Genomic DNA, 24289 nt, shown 5'->3' on the forward strand with positions numbered 1-24289 from the left:
TATGTATGTATGTATGTATGTATGCATGTATTACAAGAAAATGCTTTCCTTTTTCAACAGTACAGATTTCTTCATTTTAGGCATCTTAGGTGTCATCAGGGAGATGTTTCCTAACTCCTTGCACTGCCCTTTTTGACCCTTGTAGGATTTTCACGGTTGCTAAAGGTGGAGAAACTGGGTGTGCATGGGTGTATGGGGAGAGATGGGGCTATCATCATGAAATAGAAAACATTTTTAGAAAAACAAATGTGCCTTTAAAATGAATGTTAATTACTGTGGGAGCACAAACACGAACATGCCTTTTAAAAAATGTCATTATTATTATTTGGTGTCAGAATAGAGGATATTTAAGACTGTTTAGGTGCCTTAACAATATTTCCTTATCTTAGCAACTTTGGATAACATGTATGTGGAATCTTAACTCTGAATATCCTGGTTTGGTTATAGAATTTTTACAGTATTCTGGTAATATCTTCCCCTTTATATTATTAATATGGCATCTTTATTTTATGTCCATCTTAAGAAAGTTTTTAATGTTGGAATAGAATTCAAACACATGACTGAACAGCAGTTGCTCTACTATTAGTATATAATCATTATAATACTTTGTACTGTCAGTGTAATTCCAAGGATATGTGGAATTTGGGTGAAACTGCTCTCTTCTAGCCTTATGATATGTGCACGTGAAGGGCTTCTCATCATGTCATAATTTATTTTCTAGATTCACAGGAGGAATAAAGAAGCAGGGAGTAATGGTAAAAAGCAGAATTTTGCAAGCAGTCATTCATTAGAGCGAAGTAAAAAGAAAGCAGGTCACAGTAAAATTTAAAAAGGAAAATTAAAAAATATCAACTTCCCAAAGATTTTTAAGACTGAGTAGGTTCCGGACTGTTGTGTGCACAGAATCCATTATTTAGTTAATTACAGTAAAAGCTGTGTTATCCGGCACTTTATTAACTGGCATGCTGTATTAACCAGCATGCCAAATGACGTGGCAAACGCGAAACTGGAAGTCCCACTGTGGCACTTCCAGTTTTGCTGAGTCCCACTTCGCTGACTTTAGACCACGGCCCAGGGCAAAGCAGCCTGTGTGGGGCCCTCCTCCCTGTCCCCTGGCACACTGATGCCAGGGACTGGACACGGCATGAAGGGCGGCAGCCTGAACAGGCGAAGACACTTCTCAGGTAACCGGCATATTAAATTAACTGGCACTCTCCATTTAACCATGGATGCTGGATAACACAGCTTTAACTGTATTTAAATGTCCTCTGCCATCCTCCTTATGGGAATTTAGCCAGGTAGAAAGTAAGAATGTTAATGAAATATAAGAAGGAAATAGATTTTTCTAAAACTTTTGCAATGGCTATATTTCTGTCAGGAGCTTACCTCTAGAGAATAATCACCATTTTGCTTCTAGGAAGTTCTCTCATATTACTGTCCTCTGAATCAAGCAATGTGACTGGCTGGTGTTCCCACCTGGGATCACTAGAGGGAAGCAGTGACTGCATCTCTGCTATGTAACAGACCAAACAATTTCTCCCTTGTGGCTTTCAAAGTTATTTTCAAAAAATTAAAATGTATTTTACCATTATTTCATGATTTCTACTAATAAGAAATTAAATTAGAAAAACTTTTTATTTTAATGTTGGATTGTTAATTGATCTTTGCTCTTGCACATAGTTTCCTTTACTTTCAATCCTGTATTTATTTAAAATAAAATAATTGGCAATAAAAATTAACAAACACGCTAGACCCTACACCTTCAGTGTTTTGAAGATTGCATCAGATCTAAGAGCTGTTCCCAGGAGCTGTTCACCTAAGGGAAGTGAAGAAAAAAACATGAAGCCAATACATGTGAAATAAATCAGAAAATTTACACTACTGGACTGCTTTACATCAGGAACATTTAATGCTACTTCTAAGAGGTTTGATACTTTTAAAAGCAGGTCTTATTCAGGCAGAACTAGAAATTTTGATTGTGAACCAAACCTCTCCAGCATCTGTGGGTGTTTGAAATTTGAGTTTTGGGCCTGGCTTATTTAGACCATTTATGCCTGGAGATTTCAGTTTAAAGTTATAGAACTGATATTATTTTCTCAGTGGCCAGAAAGTGTTGGAGTAGGAAGCTCCTTAATTTTTATGCTCTCAAACACATGACCAGCCTGCCACTGGAAAGTATGATCCTTCTTGCCTTGCTTCAGTGCCCTGGGTATCAATAATAATAAAATTGCAATAGAGAATAGCCAAAGTTAATGGTAGACCTGGTTGGTCCAAGAGGCCAATAGGTGACTAAGAGAGAATAAAACTCTTTCTTAATATGATACTGGATCTGCGGGGAATATAACTGATTCTCTCTGCAACAGGAATTTCCTACATTAGCTCAGTAGGCATCTGCAGCATTGTGAACTGGGATGTATGCCTCACATATGATACGGGGAATATAAAACCATTTAGGTTTGATAGCAGTGCTTGATGCAAGCAGCATGTTGCTATGAGATATAAGCAAAGAATTGTAGGCATACTGTGGTAGGATGATATGCATCAGGGGAAACACATTTCATAAATCATATGAGAACCAAATTGGAGATGAACCTGTTCCCTCTTGTAAGCTTTTCAGCTCTGTTCAGACCAGACATTATGGAACAGATAGAGCAACAAATGCCATTCTGAAAGACATGAATGAACCTATAATGAAGCCAAACAGGAAGCCAAATAATAAATACATTCAATAAAAGAAAGTATTCAAATGAGATCATTAGTCTTGCCCATTATATGCCCATTATATTCAATGTAAATCAATTGCACCTAGCTAGCTAGTTAGTTATGTACATATATGGACATATGCATTATATATATATAAATAAAATGTATATATAGGGAGGGGGAAAGAGAGAATATATGGATATTATATTATATATATGGATAAATGCAATGCAATATCCATATATTTCTCTCTATATATACACATATGTATATATTTACACATACATACATATGTGTGTGTGTACATAGATATAAATTTACATGTGTGTATGTATATATGTGTGTACACACACACAAATACTATACGAAGGAACTTTTATCTAACAGTTCCACAAGTATTTTTGACATAATTGCTTTAACTGTATTTTTGTTATAGTGAGTTTTTGGATAATTTCATGCTTTGGTGATAGCAAGAAGTTATTTAAAGGTCATGAAAATGTCATAGGAACCATCCAACAGAAATGTCAAGTGCAAAAATAATGGAAAGTTACTGAAATGTTGGGTGCCTCAGACAAGTTAAAGACCGCTGACAAGTTAAAAAAGCACTTCTAGTGATACTCACACCTTGTCCGTGGTTGGAAGGAATAATCTTGACATTTGTAGGTAAGCTTTCCAAGGACCTCTAAGCATTTTGCCAGGTGTTAAAGCTAAACAGTGCTCCTGAGTTGTCGATTGTAGGTGGTGTTTATGTTCTTTTGGTCACTATATGTAGAGATCACCAACTTCTTAAGTGGATCTGGAACTAAATTTTGCAAATGTGGCCCATATCAGTTGATTAATGAAACAAGGTATGGTATATTTGCTCTGCATTTTTAAGAAGTACCTGGGTGCAAGTGTTGGTCTGTTTAGTATGGTATGGTATATTTAGTTAAAAGTATGGTATATTTGCTCTGCATTTTTAAGAAGTACCTGGGTGCAAGCAGCTACTATTGATTTGTAAGTCCTCTCCAAAAATCAGGCCATTAGCTACACTATTCAAGCTCAGGTGCCTAAATATGAATATGCTTTCCTTCAAAACAAGGGAAATGGATGTAAAAGCCTCAGTTATGACTTAAATCTTTTTCCTCCCCTGAGGGAACTCCTGGAAGGTTTGTGACTTTCACATGCTTTTTAAGGTATTTATTTCTTTTCTTAAGGGTAATGGGAAACAGTACATGGACCTCCACGCTTACAGACCAACGCTTGCGTAATTTGGTCCTAAAAAAACAGTGGAGATATTTATGACCTGATTTTCAGAGATGGCCAAGGTCATCCCCACAAACTGTCAACTGCCATTGACTCCATGTGAATATTTCAGCACTTCTGAAAGTTAGCCTTTTAATGTTTCCAGCACATTTTAATAATTTAGAGAAGACCCAAATTGCAGCTTACAAACCCATTGCCTTTTGCCAGTTTCTATAGTTCCAGCCTGTGCCAGATAGGTATATATGCTTGATGAGCTAATTGTGAGTGGTGGCATACGCATTAGCAGTTTTACTTACTGCATTCTTTGTGGTTAATCTGTTTTACTCAGTAGAATAGGGTGGTTGTATTACAAGTGACCTGGGTGTTTTCAGAGCATATTAACTGTTCAGTTACTCCATGTCACAATTGCTCTTTTATAATTCTCTTAAAGTTCAGAATTCCTCCAGACATTGTTGCAATAAATATTCTTCTGGGAAATGAAAATGGAGCCTGTATCCTTTACTGAGACCAAAAAAATGGCATTTGATACAAATTGTTTTTGCCTTGCTCCATAATTGCTGCTTGCAGCCCTTGATCCCTATGGCATAACAAGTCTTGACTCCCATTTTGTGCTCTCTACTTTTTCCTAAATCTCCCATTGGTGTAGTCAGGAGTTTTCAGCATATAGAATTTAGAATTTAGCAGAACACCAGAGATGAGATCAACCATATGGATTTGGGAGCTGAAAAGTTTTTAGCTTGTTTGCTGTTTTACTGTAAGCGTAGGTTTTTGTATCTTTAGACTTTATTATGTGATCATAAAAAGAGATGGTTTCAAAAAATAACTACTTGTTAAACCATTTATTGTTCATTTTTGGGCTGTGTTTTGCAGGTCCTGTGTGACAGACATGTGTGAGTGCCCAGTTCACAAAAACTGCTACTGCGAATCTTTCCTTGCCTATGCCCGGACCTGTCAGAGGGAAGGTATCAAAGTTCAATGGAAACCTGAGCAGAACTGTGCAGGTAAGCACCCTCTTATGGCTTCATTGCAATTTAGTGCATAGCTTGGAAGAAAGAAACCTGTAGCTCACAGTTTTTTTTCTGGGGAAAAAAGAATAGAAAGCAATAAATGACTAACAGAATGGATTTTGCTGAACAGTGAGGCTGTATTCTTAGTAAGGAAGAAAGCACTTACCAGGAAACATTTTTCAGCAAGTGAATCCTCGAAGTATTCCACTAAAAACACTATTACAAACCTCTCTACCAGTCACCTCTGTTTTAGCCACAATGAGGAAAATGCTTACTGCTCTGGTTCAGAGATTGCAGACAATTACAGATAATGTTTCAACTCTTTTGTCCTCCTGTGAAAGTACAGCTATTTCTCTGTCTACCTATTATTATTATAGCTATATTGCAAGCAAGAGCACCTGTGGTAAGAATATATTGTGCTAATCTGCATTAATTTTGGTCACTGAGGCAAAGTTCCTATGTATTTAGTTTTGTGTTAATTGCAAATAGTTCTAAGTAATTTATTTCCACAGAAAGTAGTGTCATGTGGTCATGGGCATTTAAGGATACTTTATTACAGATGACTATTTCCCTTAATGATGGACCTGTTGCTTCTGGTCATTACATAATGGCATTAGATTATCCTGAAATTTCTTCAGATATATGTAAAACAATTGATGATAGCTTGAAAAGATGAGGGAAGGGCACTCTGTGCTAGTTGAACAGTTGTTATTCTGTGGTTCCTCCTGGTAATTGAATGACTGACTCATTGTCTCTCTTTTTGTCTTTAATTTCCTTTTAATAAAAGCAAACAGACATAAGAGGGCTGATTAATGGGGCAGAATATATTTAACTAATTGTTCCTGAAAACTTTGAGTGCCTATTAGGGGCATGCGAAGTGGGCCCGTTTCAATTTGGATTTGGATTCAGCCTGAATCAGGGACAGTTATTTGATTCATTGATTCGGATTGCTGTCCCCGATTCAATTCGACCGAATCCAAGTCTGAAGATTTCATGCTGATTCAGAGAATCAGCTTTTTGGCCATAGACACAGCTTTAAAAGTTTTTTCTACATATGTTGAGGTACCAGCGTGGCTTGTGACGCTGGGGTAGATGGAGCATTCCACATGAGTGTGTGGGGGCCCTCCATGTGCTTAGTGGTGTGAGAGAGAGAAGGAGCCAGCAGGCTCCAAGGCTCCCAGGCTAAGCGAGAGTCAGCGGCCCCAGGTCCACAGCCCCAAGGAGCCCGGCAGAAATTCCCCTTACCCAGGTGTGTCGGGAAGGGAGGGGCCACTATTTCCCCGCGCCGGTATGAAGAAGAGTCCGGGACCGGAAAGCGGCAACAACACAGAACCGGAAAGAGGAGGAAGAGGAGGTGGAGCACGCTGGCGCACACCGCAGGGAACGCTGAAAGCCACGTAGAACGCTGGTAGGAGCCTCTGGCAGAGAGCAAAACCCCAGTTTGCTGACCCCTGGGGAGTAGAACTGTTTGTTTACCACGGAGCTGGCTGAGCCCGGTTGGAGAAGGGTACCGTAATAACCCTAACAGAGGGACACCATTGACTTTGGGGTACCATAGTGCCTGTAATAGGGGTACAGTCCAATAGTGAACTTAAGGTGTTAAAAAGGAATCTCATCAAGCCCTACAGGGGAGCTCTCAGAGAGCCAACAAAGGGGTGCTTGACCCCTCGAAGGTCAAGTTTGAGTTGGAAAGTGGCTGCAGACAGACGGAGCAGCTACTCGGATCAGGGGAGCCTTCTCAGTTGTCACGTTTGTTTTGATTGACCTTTCTTTTGTGGATTATCTGGGAGGAATTGAGGATATGTGGCCGGACCAGCCAGCTGGCCACCACCCGGTGGAACGGGTAGGTGTGGCGGAGCCCTCAGAAACTCGGGACCTCGCGAGACGCTGGGGAGACTCATAATTGGACTACACGTAAAGGCATCTGAACCAACTCCATTAATATCAAGTTGTGGCAGAAAAACGTACACGTGTGAGACCCCAATTATAGCTGATGACACCCTAGGCAAGTGGCAGGCAGTGTCTGTTAAATGTTAGGTCCACAGGGGACGGTGATCCCCAACAAGCGGCAAACCCAGAAGTGGACAAGAAGTAGTTCTGGTCCACTTTCGGGTCTGCTGGGGAGTGCACCGGGCCTCCCCTCCCCCCCAGACCCAGGAAGCACCAGTCACAGAGCCGGGGGGGGTGGGCGCCCCTCTACGCACTCCCTGGTGGACACAGAAGTGGACTGGAAGAGATTCTGATACACTTCCAGTTATGCTGCTGAGCATTCTGGGGAGCCGCCGCACTTCTGTGGGACACTCTGTGTGCCCCAGCATCACATTACTCATGAGCCCCTGCTACCTAGAGGTATGTAGAAAAAACATTTAAAGCTGTCTCTGTCTGAATCTCTGAATCTTTCTGAATCTCTCCGAATCGATTTGGAGGGTTCTGATTTGATTCGGAGAGATTAAAGGATCCTCTGATACAAATGGGAAACTAATACAGGCTTTCAACAACCACTTCCTGGCCTTGTAGTGGCAGGACATTAACTGTGGCCTTGTCCTCTTGCTTTGCTTGCAGTAAGTTAAGGCATTCTTGCCGTTTTGGAACAATATGCCTGGCAGTTGTGTAGTGGGGTTGTTTGTGAAGTTTTAAGAATATTGTGATGGCTGTAGGTGTTGTAGGGCTTGTTACCACTGCCCTGAGTTCATTTTCATACGGGTGGTGACAGGGTGGACCTCAGCTTTGGATCACCTGGTCTGCCAGGAAGTTGATCTTGTGTTTCTTTCCTGCCACGACTTCCATGAAATTATATTCCTAGGAGGCAGTGCCTGAGGTGATCCTACCTTGTCTCAATCCCTGTTTCCTTCTGTGGGGCTCCAAACCTCTGCTTTACCCCAGCCTAGCCTCTTTAGATGGTACTTGAAGTTCTCTGCAGCCAAGTCGTAGTACTGCCTGTTAGTCTATTATGGGCTGGCCTTGGCCTGTGCTCAAAAATCCAAAAAAAGGAAACCACCCCCCCTCCAAAACGCCCCTAACTGCTCTCAGTCTCTTTGCCAGGCTCAGTCCATGTTCCCCTCACCTGGGGTCAGGCTCTCATATCCCAATCACAACAGAAAACAAATCAATTAGTCCAGTCACTGTTCTGCATAGGCCTGCCCAGCTTACTCGTGAACATTCACAGTCCCAATAGGATCCGTCCCATATGCAGCAAGGCTCTAACCTTGAACAACATTTCCTTTGTCCTCTTCTCTGGCAAGTTTCGCAACCCTTGCCTGCAGGGACATGCTCAGCCTCTCCTCTCTCTGCAGCTTGCAGGGAACTTACCCCCCTCTACCCTTCTCTGGGGCCAGAAATACCTGAGCAGCCTCCCTCCAATCCTGAGCAAGATGCTGCTCCAAAAGTGTGGTGAATGTTTCCCTTCTCTTCCGGTCTGCAGCTGCAACCCTGCCAGCCCTCCATGCTGTTAGGGTTGTTTGTTTTCACTTTCCCTGCCTGTTGCTGCTGGCTGCTTTTTTTCTCCTGACCTCCCCTGCTCAGCGTGTAAAGTACCTTGGGGCTTTTGTTTGCTCTCTCTCACTCCTTCACAAATAAGTTAGACAAGGATTTGTATAGGCTAGTTTGGATAGGGATGATCCTGCCTTCAGCATGGGGGTGGACTAGATGACCTTTTGCATTCTCTTCCAACCCTACTTTTAGAGTCATAGAGTCAATGGACCAGAAGGGACCTGTAAGGTCATCGGGTCCAGTCCCCTGTCATAGCCCAGCAGTTAAAGAGCTCAGACTAGCTCAACAAGGTGCTATTCCAGCTTCCTCTTGACCACTGCCAAGGATGGCAACGGCACCACCTCTGCTGAGAGCGTGTTCCAAGTTCTAGTTACCCTTATGGAGAAGTTCTTCCTTATGTCCAGTCTAAATCTTCCCCCTATTAGTTTGTGACCATTGGTCCTTTTCCCCCCAAGGGTTGCCTTCCTGAAGAATTGCTCCCCCAGATCCTGGTGTTCCCCCCTGACATATTTGTAAGCGGCTATCAAGTCAACTCACAGCCTCCTCTTACCCAGACTGAACAAGCCCAGCTCCTGGAGTCTCTCCTCATAGGGTCTATACTCTAAGCCCCTAATCATGCAGGTGGCCCTTCTCTGCACCCTCTTGAATTTACCCACATCCTTCTTGAAGTGCGGCTCCCAAAACTGGGCACAGTACTCCAGCTGAGGTCACCAATGCTGAGTAGAGAGGGAGAAGCACCTCCTTGGACCTGTTGGCAACACATCAGCTGATGCACACCAGAGTTCTATTTGCCCTGCTGATGACTTCCTCACACTGTTGGCTCATATTCATCTTGTGGTCTATTGTAACCCCAGGTCCCGGTCAGATGCTGTGCCAGCCTGTGGGCTACTGCCTATCCTATAGCTGTGTGAAGGTTCTTCCTACCTGAAGTACCCAGCACGTTTCTCTGAACCTCATCAGATTCCGATCAGTCCATAGAACCAGTCTGTCAAGGTCATCCTGGATCTTTACCCTGTCTTTTGTTATGGCCGCATTTCCCCACTGCTTGGTATCATCTGCAAACTTAATCATAGATCATTCCACCCCCTTATCCAAGTTGTTAACATATATGTTAAAAAGCATGGGTCAAAGAACCGATCCATGGACACCACTGGAGACAGTCCTCCAGAATGAGGCCATCCCATTGATTAAAACTCTCTGGGACCAGACTCTAAGCTGGTTATCCACAAACCTCACTGGAGGCTGGTCCAGGACAGCACCCTCCAGTTTGACTGAGAAAATTTCATGGGAGACAGAATCAAAGGCCTTACTGAAATCTAAGTAAAAGCTGTCTACCTAATGAACCTTGTCCAGCTGGTTAATTACCTGGCTGTAAAAGGACACCAGGTTTGTCAGGTATGATCTGCAAAGCCATGCTGGTTGTTTCTTAATATCCTGCCAGTTACAAGCATGTGGTTGATGGCCTCTTTAACAATTTTTTCAAAAGTTTTTCCAAGGACCGAAGTCAAACTGACCCATCTGTATTTTGCAGTTTCATCCCTCCTCCCTTTCTTAAAGATGGGCACCACGTTGGCCCTCTTCCAGTTGTCTGGGACCACTCCCAAGTTCCATGACTTTTCAGTTATCTTTGCCAAGGGCCCTGCTATGAGTTCAGCCAGTTCTTTCAGGACTCTTGGATGTAGGTCATCTAGCCCAGAGAACTTGGAAAACATCCAGTTGTTCTAAGAGGACCCGTACCTGTTCAGGACTGATTTCATGTTGTCTATAGACTTCCCCATGTTCTCTGGGCCTCTGGATGGGTGCTTAGCTCCTATTAGCCTTCTGGAATACAGATGTGAAGTATTCATTTAGGAGCTCAGCCTTTTCATGGGGGTCAACTGTGGGCTGTCCCTTCATATTCAGTAGGGGTCCCGCAATGGCGCTTGATTTTTTTTTTTTTTTTTCCTTTTTGCTCCCCATGTACCTGTAGAAGGACTTTTTGTTGTCCTTTATATTGGATGACAGCTTGATCTCCATGCATTCCTTGGCTTTCTGCATCTCATACCTGCAGACCCTGGTTATATAAGTGAACACTTCTCTGGTTGCTGAACCTTTTTCCATTGATTATATGTGTCTCTTTTCTTTTTCAAAAGTTCTCTGGTGTCCCTGTTGAGCCAAGTGAGTCTCTTGGTATTACTTTCCCACTCTTTGATAGTGTGGGAATGGCCTCTTTTTGGGCAGTGAGAATTGTTCTCTTGAAGAGGCACCATTGCTCCTGAACTCCCAAATCATCCAGTTGCTGGTTCCTGAGGGCCTTTCTAACTGGCCTCCTGAGTTTGTTGAAGTCTGCCCTTCTGAAATTTAGGACTTCTGTTCTACTAATTGGGATCCTACCCTGCCAGTGGATGGTGAACCTAATCAGATCATGATTTACCTCCAATCTTCAGGTCCCTTACCATGTCTTCCCCTTTAGTAAACACTAAGTCCAGAGTGGCTTTACTCCTAGTTGGTCCTTTGACAAGCTGTAACAGGAACAGGTCACTGATAGCTGCCAAGAAATTGGCTGACTTGCTGGAGCCGGCCAAATGGTCCTCCCAGCAGATGTCAGGGTAGTTGAAGTCACCCATGACAATCAGGTCTTTAGTTCTGGCTGCATCAGTCAATTCCCTGGAGAATGCCTTATCATTCTCCTCTTGTTGCCCAAGCTTCTGGCATTTCCATAAAGGCACCTAAGTTCCCCTCTGATTGCCTCAGTTTTTCTGTCATTGTGTGAGTATCTTAGGGTGTTGGTGCTTACCTTCAATGCCCTCTCCTGAGTCATTATGGGAAGAGGATTCATGTTCAGCAGCGGATCCTTGTAAAACAGTGGAACCTCCTCCCTCTCCCTCAGACATGCCTCGTTTAAAGCCCTCTTCAGCAAGTTGGTGATTCTTGTAGAAAAGAGCTTGCTCCCTCTGCCTGTGAGTTGAATACCATCTCTTGTGTGTAGACCACAGCCACTGAACTGCAGGCCAAGGTCAAAGAATCTGAAGCCTATGTGGTGATGCCATCTGCGAAGTCTTTGGTTAACCTCTACAATGCATTCCTCCTTTTGTTGGGCTTAGGCCCTGACTGGGAAGATTGAGGAGAAGACCACTTGTGCTCCTAGTTCCTTGAGCTTTGCCTCCATTGTCTTGTAGTCACCCACGATTCTCCCAGGGCTGTTTCTTGCCATATCATTGCTGCCCACATGGACAAGGAGCATGGGGTAGTGGTCTGTAGGGTGGACCAGCTTAGGGATCCTTTCCGTAACATCTTGGATCCTGGCTCCTAAAAGGCAGCAGACCTCTTGAGCAAGAGGGTCTGAATGGCAAATGGCTTCTTTTGTGCCCTGCAGGAGGGAGTCTCCCACGACAATCACCCTTTGTTGCTTCCTTGGTAGGGGCAGCTGTTCCTGTCTTGTTTGCAGTGCAGAGGACACAGATGCCCCATCCATGAATGTTGTGACAGCTGCATAGCTATGGTGCAGAGCTATTGGTGGAGCAACTGATGTGCCACGTGGCTTCGGGCCTGAAGTGACCAACTTCCACCTGCCATCTTTTGGGTCATCCTGCTCAAGCCCGTTCTTCTGCCTGGTTTCCATGGTGTCCTTCTCTGGGTGCAGGGCCTCGCAGTAAGCGTTGATCTCCGCCTTGTGCTCCCTGATAACACACAGCCTGTTCATCTCCTCCTGGAGCTCCCTCCCCTGGGCCTCCAGAGTCTCCACCAGCAAGGAAATCTGACAAGTGGGGTTGCCAGGACCCCTGATTCCATGCTATGATTCCATGCAAGCTTCAATGAAAGGAGCTTCTTTAATAGGAGCTGTCCACACAAATATTTTTTTTTCGCCATTTTCCTACTGTTTTGCTAAAATAGTCCTTGCAAGAATATTTTGAGGGGATTTAGACACATACCTTCCATTAACATTTAGAGAAGATGCTTCTAAATGCTTTTTAAAAACTTAGCTGATCTCTAGAGATTCTGTATCCTTTCCCATTTGCAAAAATCTTTGAGCATATGGGTATTTTGTGTTTGAGCATGTACTCCTAAGTGATCTTTAGTTCATTATACAATAACAATAATTGACTGGTATTAGAGTGGCCCATTTTATATAGCAAATGGTATGGTCTGAGCAAGAGACTCATAAAAATAAAATGCCTCCGTTATTATGCTTCTTATGGTAACAATAGCCAGGATCACGATTTAAATCTCTAACTGGCTTTTTTTTCAGCCCTACTGTTGCAAATATTTTGTCCTAATTAAGGATAAAAGTTTCTAAGTATGAAACAGTATATCTGTCATAAAAGTTTAGTATTCTGTGACTTTCATTTCCTGTTTGACATTTCATAGCCAGTGGGATATTTGGAAGGGTTGTGTTCTGATGGGAATGGAGTACACTTATTAGTGAAGTCAGGTTTTAATTATTCTTTTGTGTGTTATAAAACTTAAGTTTTGTGTGCTTGCCAGATCCTATACTCAGGCTGCTGTATGCTTAGCTCATTCTAATAATCTTTAGAATATTTGTGTTGTCTGGACTGCCAGCCAAATAGGATGCTCAGAAGGCTACATATACGTCCTCTTTTCTGCACCCTTTTTTATCCTAACCAGAAAGTGAATTCTTCTGTTACTCATTTTCCAAATATTGTAGCACATGCTCACTCCTCTTCAAGTTTATAGTGCACATATGATGTATGCTGTCAATCAAGAGAAAGATTCATAGAAGGTATTAGTGGGTGGAAGATTTGTTACAGAAGAAAAGTGCTGATTGATGGTAGGAACTGCCTGGTGAAACCAATATAGAAGCCAGAAGTATTCAGAAAGGAGTGAGGGATTATGTGAGAAACAGGGGAGTTGAGAAGAGAATGAGAAGCTGTGAGGGTAGTTATGGCAATCAGATGACATATGGAGTAAGAGAAAGAAGCTCAGGATGGTTCGGTATGAAGGAAGAAATAAATAAAAGGGACTCAATAAGAGAAGTTAGAAGTTTGCTGAAGGAGTGACTAAACTTGAGAGAAGAAATGAGAAAATGGGAAGGTGGTGGAAACAAGGGATGATAAAGAAAGATATGTTTAGAAAGCTGAGGAAGAAAAGGAAGCAGCTCAGGGATGGGAAGCTAAAGGTTTGGGAAGCTTGGGAAACAGTAAATTAACTTAGAGTCTTTGGAGGCTTGAAGACATACATTTCAGACTCAGAATTGGGGAAAAGAGGTAATTACATATGGAAGGGGAGCTGTGACTTTGCTAAAAGGAAGGGAAGGCACAGTGTAGTCAGCTATTAAGAGGGGGCTGCATGTAGTAGCATTTAGAAGGCCATTTAGTCCAGGTATTGGCTCCTTCTCACTTGCTTGTGGCAACATTCAGAGTTATTATTAGCGGTGATTCCAGGTGTCATCATTCCCATTGACATTCACTTTTCAGGTGTCTGATTTTGTCATCCTGGTTTTCTCTCTTCTTCTGGAGAATTTATGTTCAAAATACAGATTGTTTTCAAATAATGGGGTTTTTTGTTGACATTTCTGCTATATTTTTTCTTCAGAGCGTTTGTTGTCTATGAGATACTGAGGAAGGCATTTCTAACTTTGAGATATTGAGATACTTTGAAGGCATTTCTTCACTTTAAATGAAAATCTGTTTGAAAGCAGAGTTATTAAAAACACCAACCTTCCCACCCCCATCAATATTGTTGATTCCCTCCTTTCCATTGACAGGGTTATTGTGAAATGATGTCCAATATTTTAAGCAGAAGGTAGTAAAGAGAACTTAAAGGTCTGCTGAAAGGGTGGCCAAGCTGGGGCGGAGAGATGAGAAATGATGCCCAGATTATAAATCCTGGAAACGCTAGAAATACCAGAACCTGTGCAGCAGGGATAGAAAAAGTAGCACACTGCAATCTTATAAAAAGAACTCCTGCTTCAGAAAGGTCTGGAGATTTGAGAATGCAGAAGAGCTACTTGAGGCCAATTTAAGACAGACAGCTATTTGAGAGCCCTCAAACTCTGTATTAGACATCAAATTTTGTTTTATTTTAGTAAAAATTGAAACGTAACAGCTGAAAACAAAATATGCCTACTGTAATGGAATTGTGGTTCACGATTAAGATTCAAAAATAATAATACATGTTCTAGAAGAGTGGAAAAAATGTGAAAGAGTATGAAAGTTGTTTTATTAATAAATATTATCCATATTAATTAATAATTTATTTGTAAATTAATTAAATTATCCTCACCAGCATGCAATTTCTTAAACAGAATTCAGACCCCAAAATGAATTCAAAAGATGTTTTCTTTGTGTATGTGGTAATGAGTCACTGCTACAATCCATAGGAAGCCTACCTCCATTTTATACTTTGGGTGGGTTTTTTGAATGGTTAGTAAAGAAAAAAATCAAACAACACTTTTCCCCATGCGCGGGGCGCGAGCCAGGTTGCGGCTGTTGCCCCAGTGGGTTCTATCCCCTGATGTTAGTTTGCGAGAGGGAGAGGAGGACTCGTAAGGGTTCCAGAACATTTTCTTTTTATTTGATCTCTTTCTTACTCACCACTGATGTAGATGTGGCTGCGCAGGCAGTTACACATCTACATCAGTGAATCTGCCTGGTTCAGTCCCGGTTCGGATAAGGGATGAACGAACGACAAACAAAGTCTCTCACTTACGCACCACCGGTGTGAATGTGGCTGCACGGACGGATTCTGTCCCGGTTCAGGTAAGAGATGAAAGAACGGAAAACAAAACGATGGATCTCGGTTTGGGTGAGGGACGAACGAGCAAAACAAAACGATGGATCTCGGTTTGGGTGAGGGACGAGCAAACGACTAAACGAGTGAAAACAAAATGATCCGTCCTGGTTCGAGTAAGGGATGGATGTAAAACAAAATGATGGCTATCCCAAGAATGAGAAAGAAACGATCAGCAAACAGTTGCTCCAGAGACAAGAGAAGCCGTGGGAAGCTGGCCAGGCATGCCCACTGAGCGGTGGAAGCTCTGGCTTCTGCTCTAGCTAGCTGACTGAGCCATGGATGCTCTGGCATCTGTGCGCTCTCCCCCCGGGTGGAAAACTCCACCCCAGTCTTTATAGGCCAGATGACAAGCCCAACCTCAAACCCCGATTGGTTACATCTTTCCCGCCAAGATATTGGTGGGGTTTTCCAAAGGGGACGGGGTTTCCCCAGCACATGGACGGGGCCATGCAGCAAAACAAATAGGGGCTTTCCCAGATCCTGAGGAGAGTGCTTGGCAGCATCTGTTGCTGGGTAAAGCTGGCAGAGTCCAGCTGGAGCGTGATACCCCAGTACACACAATTTCAATATTTAGAATGTCTAAGCAAATATCAGCTATTTTCTTTACAGTTTTCCACTTGCAGAGTAATAACCATTTATTCCACCATGAACAGCAACAGAAAATATGACAGTTATATCTACTGTCTTCTGTTATTTGAAGGAAATATATATGTTTTGACTTGACGAAAGTGACATTTTCTAACAAGCAGAAAACCATCAATTCTTACCAGGTAGAACAGTTCCAGCAAATTAGTGGTACCAGCATTGGTTGAGTCTGCTCTCAGTTGCTCTCAGTTACTCTACAGAAAAAATGGCCCCTGGTTGGGGAGTGAAATGGTATCCTGGGATGACTTTTTTTCCTAACTCATAGGGTGTGGCACCAAATGGAGTCTTCAGTTGGACTTGAAGATCTGGACATTACTGCAATAAAACTTTGTAAAACAAATTACTTAGGCTATGGACAGAAATTACACAGACTGGTATAAGTAATTAAAAACTGGTTTGAATCTGTAACACAGCAGATGTTAAGTGTACATAAGCTCCTTTCAAGATGACCAAAACCAGTTTAAGATAAGCCTGGATGAAAGTAGTACCAGACTTAACTGATTTAGGTTAAAGCGGTTTATTGAACTTCTGTCCCTGATCCCCTCCCGATTCATGTTAACTCACAGTCCCCCAGCATCCCAGGATGATTTGCACCTCCCCAGTAAACCCTCCCCTCAGAAAGTGAGTGGGCTAGCCTTAACCCAAGCTGTTTGCTCCAGCGCAGCAGGGAGGCATGGTCTAGTACTCCTCAGTTTCTAGCCTGGGTCACCGCAGGCATGTGGCTACATTTTTGGAACCAAAAGTGAATGTCTGTTCACTTGCTTATTGGTTCAATCTATGCAGCTTAGACTAACATGTGAAGATTGAATCAATTTAGCCTCAGGATTTTTGACTGTTTGTACTTAGTATAGAATTTTAAAACTTATACAGTTTTCTGTATCAAACATTCATACCTTTAGAGCAACATTTTAGAGTAACAACATAAGGTCTTAATTTTTAGAGGTGTCCAATTTAAGGCCCCAAGCACACATTACATTTATGTTGCAATTAATGTGTTAACCACACTATTATTAGCAACATGCCACATGTTTATTGAATTTATGGTGCCATAAAATAGCAGATCAGCCACAAAGATGCTCTACATAAAATGGAACGTGAACTTGCCTAGGTACCATTGCTGACAAGCAAGCTGCTCTGGTTCTGCTATTGACAATCAGTGTCTATCAGAATCAGGATACAGGCTCAGCAAGTTTGCTGCTAGGCAAGGCATCAAACCTGCGAGGTTGCAGCAAGCACTGAAAGGTTCATCATGACCAGTCACTTCAAAGCGCCTATTATTGGATCCTGGCTCCAGGCAGCCCCAAGTCTTGAACTAACCTGTTACTGTTTGGAGTGGGGGCTGACAATCGAGCTGCTTCTCAGCTCTGGGTCTCAAACCAGCCCAGTGGTGTTCAGGACTGAGATTGACAATTAGCTGTTTGTTAGATCCAAGCTCAGAGAGCCCCAATATTGGGGCTCCCCCTGCCTGATCCCTAGGGAATGGTCTGGGGACAGCCCTGTTTCATGATTGGATTCTGAGGAATGTTATGCTTCATCTCAAATAATGTGCATCCTGGAGGATGCACGATGTTTGGGATGGGGCAGAAAATTCCAGAAATCCCAATGGTTCCATTGTTTTAACATATTCCAGGGCCTAAGGCACCTTAATGGGAACCTGTTTATCAGAAGGTAGGCACTTCTAGAAAACGAAGCCCTTCTAAGGTGACTCAGATTGAGCATCTAGAATCACTGGTCACTTTTGCCATTCTCTCTGACTTTCTAGCACAGTGCTTTAACTACCATGCCACAGGTTAGACATTATCTAGTTGCTTTTTCAGTGCTCCTTTTGAAGTTGACTTCTGGGCAGCTGAAAGAGGGAGATATCTAGAGCCAGGAGGAAGAGAGCAAAGTACAAAGGTGCCTGACTCAGTGGGTGAGTCTACACAAGGTGCTACTGTGCATTTATTTAGTAAGTAAATGTGCAGTAAACGGAGATCTCCACACTTCTCTCCTTTCAATTTATCCAACTGATATTAAGTAGAAGATGCAGTAGTTAGAGCATTATACTGGGAAGTAAAAGATGTAGGTTCATACCCCAAGGGCAGCTAGAATCCGAGTCTTCTGCTTCCTAGGGGAGTGACCTAACCACAAGACTATTCAGTTGAATTATGAGAGGGCCCTCCTCTTCTTTGCCAGGCCACAATTTTGGCACTTATACGTAGGTGCGTGTGTACAGAGCCATTAACCTGCCCAGCCAGAGCATAGCTTACGGCACTTGGAATAAGATTGCAAACAGCATAAGTACTAAAACTGGGAGTTACATGTCTGAGTAACTGCCATTTGGGAGCATAAAATGAAATAGGATTCTGACCCATGTGTTAGTGACCAGACAGCCAGATAAGTCTTGGCAGCCTTTTCAGGATGTCACAGACTTTGGCTCCAAGTAGGTGGTGCACACGTTGACAGACAGATGTGTCCATTCAGCACAAAAGGAATTCTCCAGCTGCCATCATTCATTGTGTCCTTCCTTTAGAATGGTGGGCAAGCCTCTCACATCTGGGGGGGAACATGGGTCTTCCTCCCTGGCCATTGTAATCTGTTCTTCTGCTCTTGGCCCACACACTGCAAAGTGGTTCTTGAGAGTGCTGGATAGGGGATCTAGGAACAGGGTGGAATACTGTCTACATTGTAAGGTGGGCAGCAGTTAGTCTTTTCCACATGGTGTAACTGGCTCTTCCTCCTGGCCATTGTAGGCCTCTTGTATTAGCTAGCTTCCTCCATTTTGGACATTTCTTTCTGCTTCATTGATTTGATGAAGTTCTCATGTTCCTATACACTTCACAGTCAATATATCTATTTTAGCAGCCCCCTTGCTCACTTACATGCTTCCTTCATGAATGCAGAAACAGGTGGAATCTGCTTATTTAGTACCTACCCTTGCAGCAAGGCGGTCCATTAAGTCAAATCTGGACCTGGGTAGAAGTCAGGTTTTTTGTTTGAACAAATGCCCCACAGGTGCTGGCAGGTGCTACCTGAAGAGTTGGCAGCAACACTGGCAATGCATTATTTTTCACACACTGCGGGGTCTTCCTTGTACAGTACCTGTAAGAGCACAGAAAACCCACCCATCTGCCTGCCTGTGCTAGTGAAGTCAGCTAGCTATCTTCCTTCATTCCTCAACTGCTTTTGTCACTTCAGCCACTAGCAACCTATATATTTATGAAAGCCTATATGTTTATGAAGGACTCGCACATAGCCTAAGTGACTCGAACCCTTCCACTTCACTTTGTTTAATCGGTGGTATAGTGAAAATACTGTACCATATTTTCTCACATATAACCCTTACCTTCTCCTACAAAACCAGCTGGGGAGAAATGGAGTGTGTATTGTATGTGAGGAAATGGGCTCCCCAAAGGTCCAAAAATTTGGTAGGGAGAGGGAAGTTAGAGTAGTGGTAAAGTTAATTGCTGTAGCTCCAGGAACTGTGGCAATTAACACTGCCACTGCTTTCTTCCCTCCTTTCTCACCTACTACCCCCCACCACCAAATTTCCTGTGGGGACCCACTTCTCAAAATTGCATGCCAGATCAGCCCAACATGTGGGGTTGGTCCTTGACCAGAGTGCTGGGTCCTGCCCTGAGTACAGATTTTAGAGTCATGTGTTGGGGTGGGCCTGGTACTAGTTCAGGACTGCTCTGTTTGGGACACATGGATCCAAGCTGTCCAAGTTCAGAAACTGACTGGAGCATGGGGTCCTGGACTCAGCATGTGAACTCAAAATTGGCATACTGCACCCAAGTTATGTGGCAGGGCCCAATCCTGCACAACGTGCAGGGTGTGATCCGCAATGCTGGTGCTGGGACTGCACAGTGAGTCTGAGGCCCCACACTAAATCTGAAGGCACATGCCAAGTCTGACTCAGCTCACAGCCCCAGAGCCAGTACATAGTCCTGGACTTGGCATGCCAGGACCTGTGATGCATGGCCCCATTGTGTGGCCTCAGTGCCTTTGCACCAGAGGTGCGCAGGCTTAGGACCAGTGCATAACCCCACCATGTCACCCCCAGTCTCAGAGACCCCAGACCATAATCACTTACCTGTACACCAAGGTAATTTCTTTTGTTTTTTCCCCCCTTCTTGAGGCCTTCCAAAAATAGGGTGTGTACTATATACAGGGACATGCTATGTGCAAAAATATGGCACTCTACTGCTCTGACTGCAGAAATCCTGTTTGAGTTCATACACTAGCAGACTAGTCTGAAGGGCATTCTAGCCCAGTCTGCCAGACCTAGATTTCAAACAAACCAAAAGCAGATAACTAGCACAAGAGTCCAACAGGAAGTTTCCTAGCATCAGAAGGGTTTCCTTTGCTCCTTACCATCTCCCTGCAGAGTTGCTTTAGCGGCAACAAAGAAAAATTACCCAAGATAAACTTGCCACGTATCTAAATCCTCTCAGCTGTATAAGTTTCTCAAGTGTATAGGTTTCTGCATCCACAGTACATCAGTGTTAAAAATGCCATACTCTCAAAAATCAGGTAATGGAAAAGATCCTTGTGGTTACATTAATTTGTTCTAGTTGTAAGGTCAGTTCCTTGATAACGTAAGCATACCACCTCTGAAATCCCTGCACTGACTAAGAATGCCTTTGTCATTTCACTTCTTTCCTTTCATTTTTACATTGCTCTTTCAGATGGTAGATGGGAACTGTAAAATATATAGCATGTGAAACTTGACTGAATTGACATTGCTATGATGATCTTTTTATGCCAGTTCAAAATCAATCAACACCTTAGGTTTTTGATTTCTGTGTTTAAGCTTCAACCTTAACGGTACAGTTATAAAAACTTCTGCATTTTAATAAGAGCATTTCTGCCTACTGAATTTCTGAATAAGAGTAGCTTATAAGTGTAATAATTCTCAGCCTCGTATGTACAGCAAATGGCACTGCTTTATTTGTAACAGAAGCCCTTTGCAGGAAGTCTGGATGGACCTTTAATTTCTCACAAAATGGAAGAAAGACCTCTTTTAAGTTCAACCACTTAACTCCTAAATAGCAAGAGCTGATTCTAGGTGTTGGTGAGATCTGAGTCTTTAATTCACTATTGAGCTATGCATTATTCTTCATGCTGAAATAGTGGTATATAACACATTAAGAGTTTAAGTATTGATTTGGCACTGTCATAAGGCTCTAAGATAAACTCTCAATGGCCATTTATGCTTGAGATCCATAAACTGTCAACTACGTAAATCAACTAAAAAGAACACATGCTGGAATAATTACAAATCCACACACTCTGTGGTTCTTTGATAGAATACTGTATAACCTCAAAATCCTTGGAGGTTTTTTACAGCATACAATGTTGCTGATAAACCAACACTATTGCCTTGTTTGTGTATAATATACAGCACTGCTAGTGCAATTTAGAGGTATCTGAGAGTCAGAAGATGTGCTGTTTTTATTTTTGTCATTGAATTTTTATATGAACTTTAGCAAGTCATTTCCCTTCCCCCCCCCCTTTTTTTCCATCTGAAAAGCAGAGACAATAATACTGAAGTGCCTCTGTAAAATGCTTCAGGAATCTTAGATGAAAAGGTGTATCAAATATATGATCAAAGCAGAGTTTACAGTACAAAATCTCAATCTGATTCTAGATTAGTGCTTTCAGTGCTGTAGCAAAGGGGAGGGAGTAAGCAGGGCGACCACCCTGGGTGCCAAAGTGAAGGGGTGCCAACAGGCACTGCCCAGCCAGGGTGGGGTGTGGGACACAGCTGTGTGCGACTCATCTGGAGGGGTAACAGGGGAAGGGCAGCTCCTGCAGCTGCGTTCACTCCTGGGCAAGCATGGAGGGGAATGTGCCCCCTGGATCTGTGCATGTGGTGAGGATGGGCTGCTGCTGCTGCAGGGTTTGCCCTGGGCACACAACTTTGTTGCTATGGCACTGAGCGCTTGCGGGGTTTGCCCTGGGTACCAAACTTCATTGCTATGGCACTGAGCGCTTTCCCAGTATTTGGAGGAACTTTGGCTGCAAGATTTTTGTTTCAGCACTTAGTACAGAGAAAGAGATATGGTTATGCTATTAGGCCCTGACCTGGAATGCTCAAATTCAGGATTCAGGATTGTTTCAGTATTAGATTTTGATTCATGTATATCTCTAGTATAAAGCAGTGTTGCTTTTAATATAGTGGAATCTTTTCATAAAGCACTAGTTATGTAATTGTTTTCGATTCTATAGCTTGCCATTAAATATCTGGAGTTGAAAATATGCAAATAGACATGTCATGGTTAAACCCAGACTTTGTATTAGTAACATTGTGTGTTTCTTTAACCTGTCTTTCAGCAACCCAGTGCAAGCATGGTGCAGTTTATGACACCTGTGGACCTGGATGTGTCAAAACATGTGACAACTGGAATGAGATTGGTCCATGCAACAAGCCGTGCGTTGCAGGTTGCCACTGCCCAGCAAATTTAGTGCTTCACAAAGGAAGATGCATCAAGCCAGTCCTCTGTCCACAACGGTGACGTTAGTTTTATCTTCAAGGACTGTAATAATGGTGTCTTTGATACCTTTGAAACTCACAGCCAATGAAGGACTGCAGTGTTTGTATGCAGATTCTGCAAAGTACACACACCTTCACAAAATGCGTGTGTCTGTGTATTTATACGTGTCTATATACACACGTGAGCATGTGTAAAGATAAATAAGAATATACTGTGTGTACATAGATGTACATATCTATACACAAGTACACCATATATATAAATACAAGAAATGTATTTATATATTTATGTACTTACACACAAATATACACAATTTATATATACCATAGAAGGATGAATTATTCTATGTATATTTTTTGCTATAAAAAGTATGTATTATTTCTAGGACTCTAATCTATAAGCCATTTGAGTCATTGTATAAATAAACCAGGTGTTTTTAATATAATATAATGGCATGAAAATCTATTGAATGACTTCGCCATTGCATAAGCTTATAGTTTCTCAGGAAACTTTTCTAGGGCCATAGCATTGCCAGACCGGATTAGTTTCAACAGAGACCTTGGATTTATAGTTGTACAGGAAAGACATTCCTCTGGAGATGGAGGATTTATCTGGGAATATTTTGTGTGTACCTCAGAGCTGCTTAGTGATTGGTGACAGTGCTTAATGATGGCAGAGAAAGCTAAGGATACTTTATTGAATCACTGTAAAAAATTATTTCTAAACTCAATGGCCAAATGCCAGTAAAGAGATTTTTTTTTTGGAACATAACCAAAGAGTCAGTGGACAGATTTTCAAAAGTGCCCTGTGCCCAGCAGCTCCGATTGCATATATGGCCACTTATATTTAATAAGTACCCCCATCTGTGATGTTATATGTGGTATTACCTGGGAAAAAGACAGTACAGATCCTTAAAAAATACATGAAACTTTTACTCCTTTAAACATGTTTTAAAACTTTATTGTTTAATACATCCCTTAAAATGATAATCAAAGCCCAGTGGCATATTCTTACAAATACTGTGAATTGAAAGTTCACATGCATAATGTGATTTCGGTGCACATGCATAGTCAAAATAAAGTTAGTTACTTTTTTACATAACTTTTACCTTTTTAATAACTCATTAAATAACTCTGTAAGCAGAAAACAAAAATAGATTAAAAAAAACCCCAAATGCACAAAAAGAGTAGAAAATGATAAATGGTGAACACATTTATTTTCATATTTGGCTGTTTCAACAGTCTTCATGAACTTGCAGGATTTGCTTGTTTCTGAAGTCATTGTAATGCAGTCATATGGGACAGACCAACCATTATTAAATAAACTATATAGCTTTCTCAAGTCTAATCTATTTGGAAACCTGTGAGGGAGCTTAATTGGATGTCTAGTAAAGTCAATACTTCAATTCTTTGGGCGTTGAATTTGGATTTATAGTGAAATAATTGTTTCCCACAGAGCTACTGCCTCACAATTTGAACTAAAACTGCATGTCACAGAGTCTTAGAAAAATTCAGGACTTTTATTCTACTTCACTTTAAAGTGGCTTTATTAATTTCAATTAGGTCTGAGTAAGCAGGTTCCACAGTCTTCAGTTATAGAAACCGCTCATAATAATAGAAGCTGTTGTGTAAGCACGTATATCATGACATCATAAGATGCCAAATGCTGTGCCATAATAACTACCAAAGATTTCCATGAATGCTTGTCCAAATTTTAAATACCTTAATTTGGTCATTTTGGATGTGTCCATATGAGTGTAGATGTTTGTTTCCCTGGGGACAACTAGCAGCAGCCCAGTTTGTGCTGCTACTAGTTGTCCCTGGGGAATGCCTGTGCCACGCGCCCTCTGGAATGTGGCAGGTTACCCCGGGTGGGGTAGGGGAGGCTGGGGCCAGCTCTACCCCATCTGGTGCCTTACCTAGGGGCCTCACAGGGCTGCAGTAGTAGTGATCCTACCACTTGGAGCCTGGCTGGCAGCCGGAGTGTGGC

General features: G+C 42.4%; 1 protein-coding gene across 2 annotated transcripts in view; it reads left to right on the forward strand.

The window, feature by feature from the left end:
* The window catches only part of BMPER (BMP binding endothelial regulator), a 220837-nt gene extending 196756 nt beyond the window's left edge, over positions 1 to 24081 (forward strand). For both annotated transcript variants that reach the window (XM_019538495.1, XM_019538505.1), the window contains exons 14-15: positions 4819 to 4949; positions 22140 to 24081. In XM_019538495.1, coding sequence (XP_019394040.1) covers positions 4819 to 4949; positions 22140 to 22321 — 313 coding nt within the window. In that variant the 3' untranslated portion in view covers positions 22322 to 24081. The remainder of the gene's footprint in view (positions 1 to 4818; positions 4950 to 22139) is intronic.
* The last annotated feature ends 208 nt before the right edge of the window (positions 24082 to 24289 follow it).

Source organism: Crocodylus porosus, unplaced genomic scaffold (assembly GCF_001723895.1).
Source record: "Crocodylus porosus isolate Cpor-Errol unplaced genomic scaffold, CroPor_comp1, whole genome shotgun sequence".
Lineage (NCBI taxonomy): Eukaryota > Metazoa > Chordata > Crocodylia > Crocodylidae > Crocodylus > Crocodylus porosus.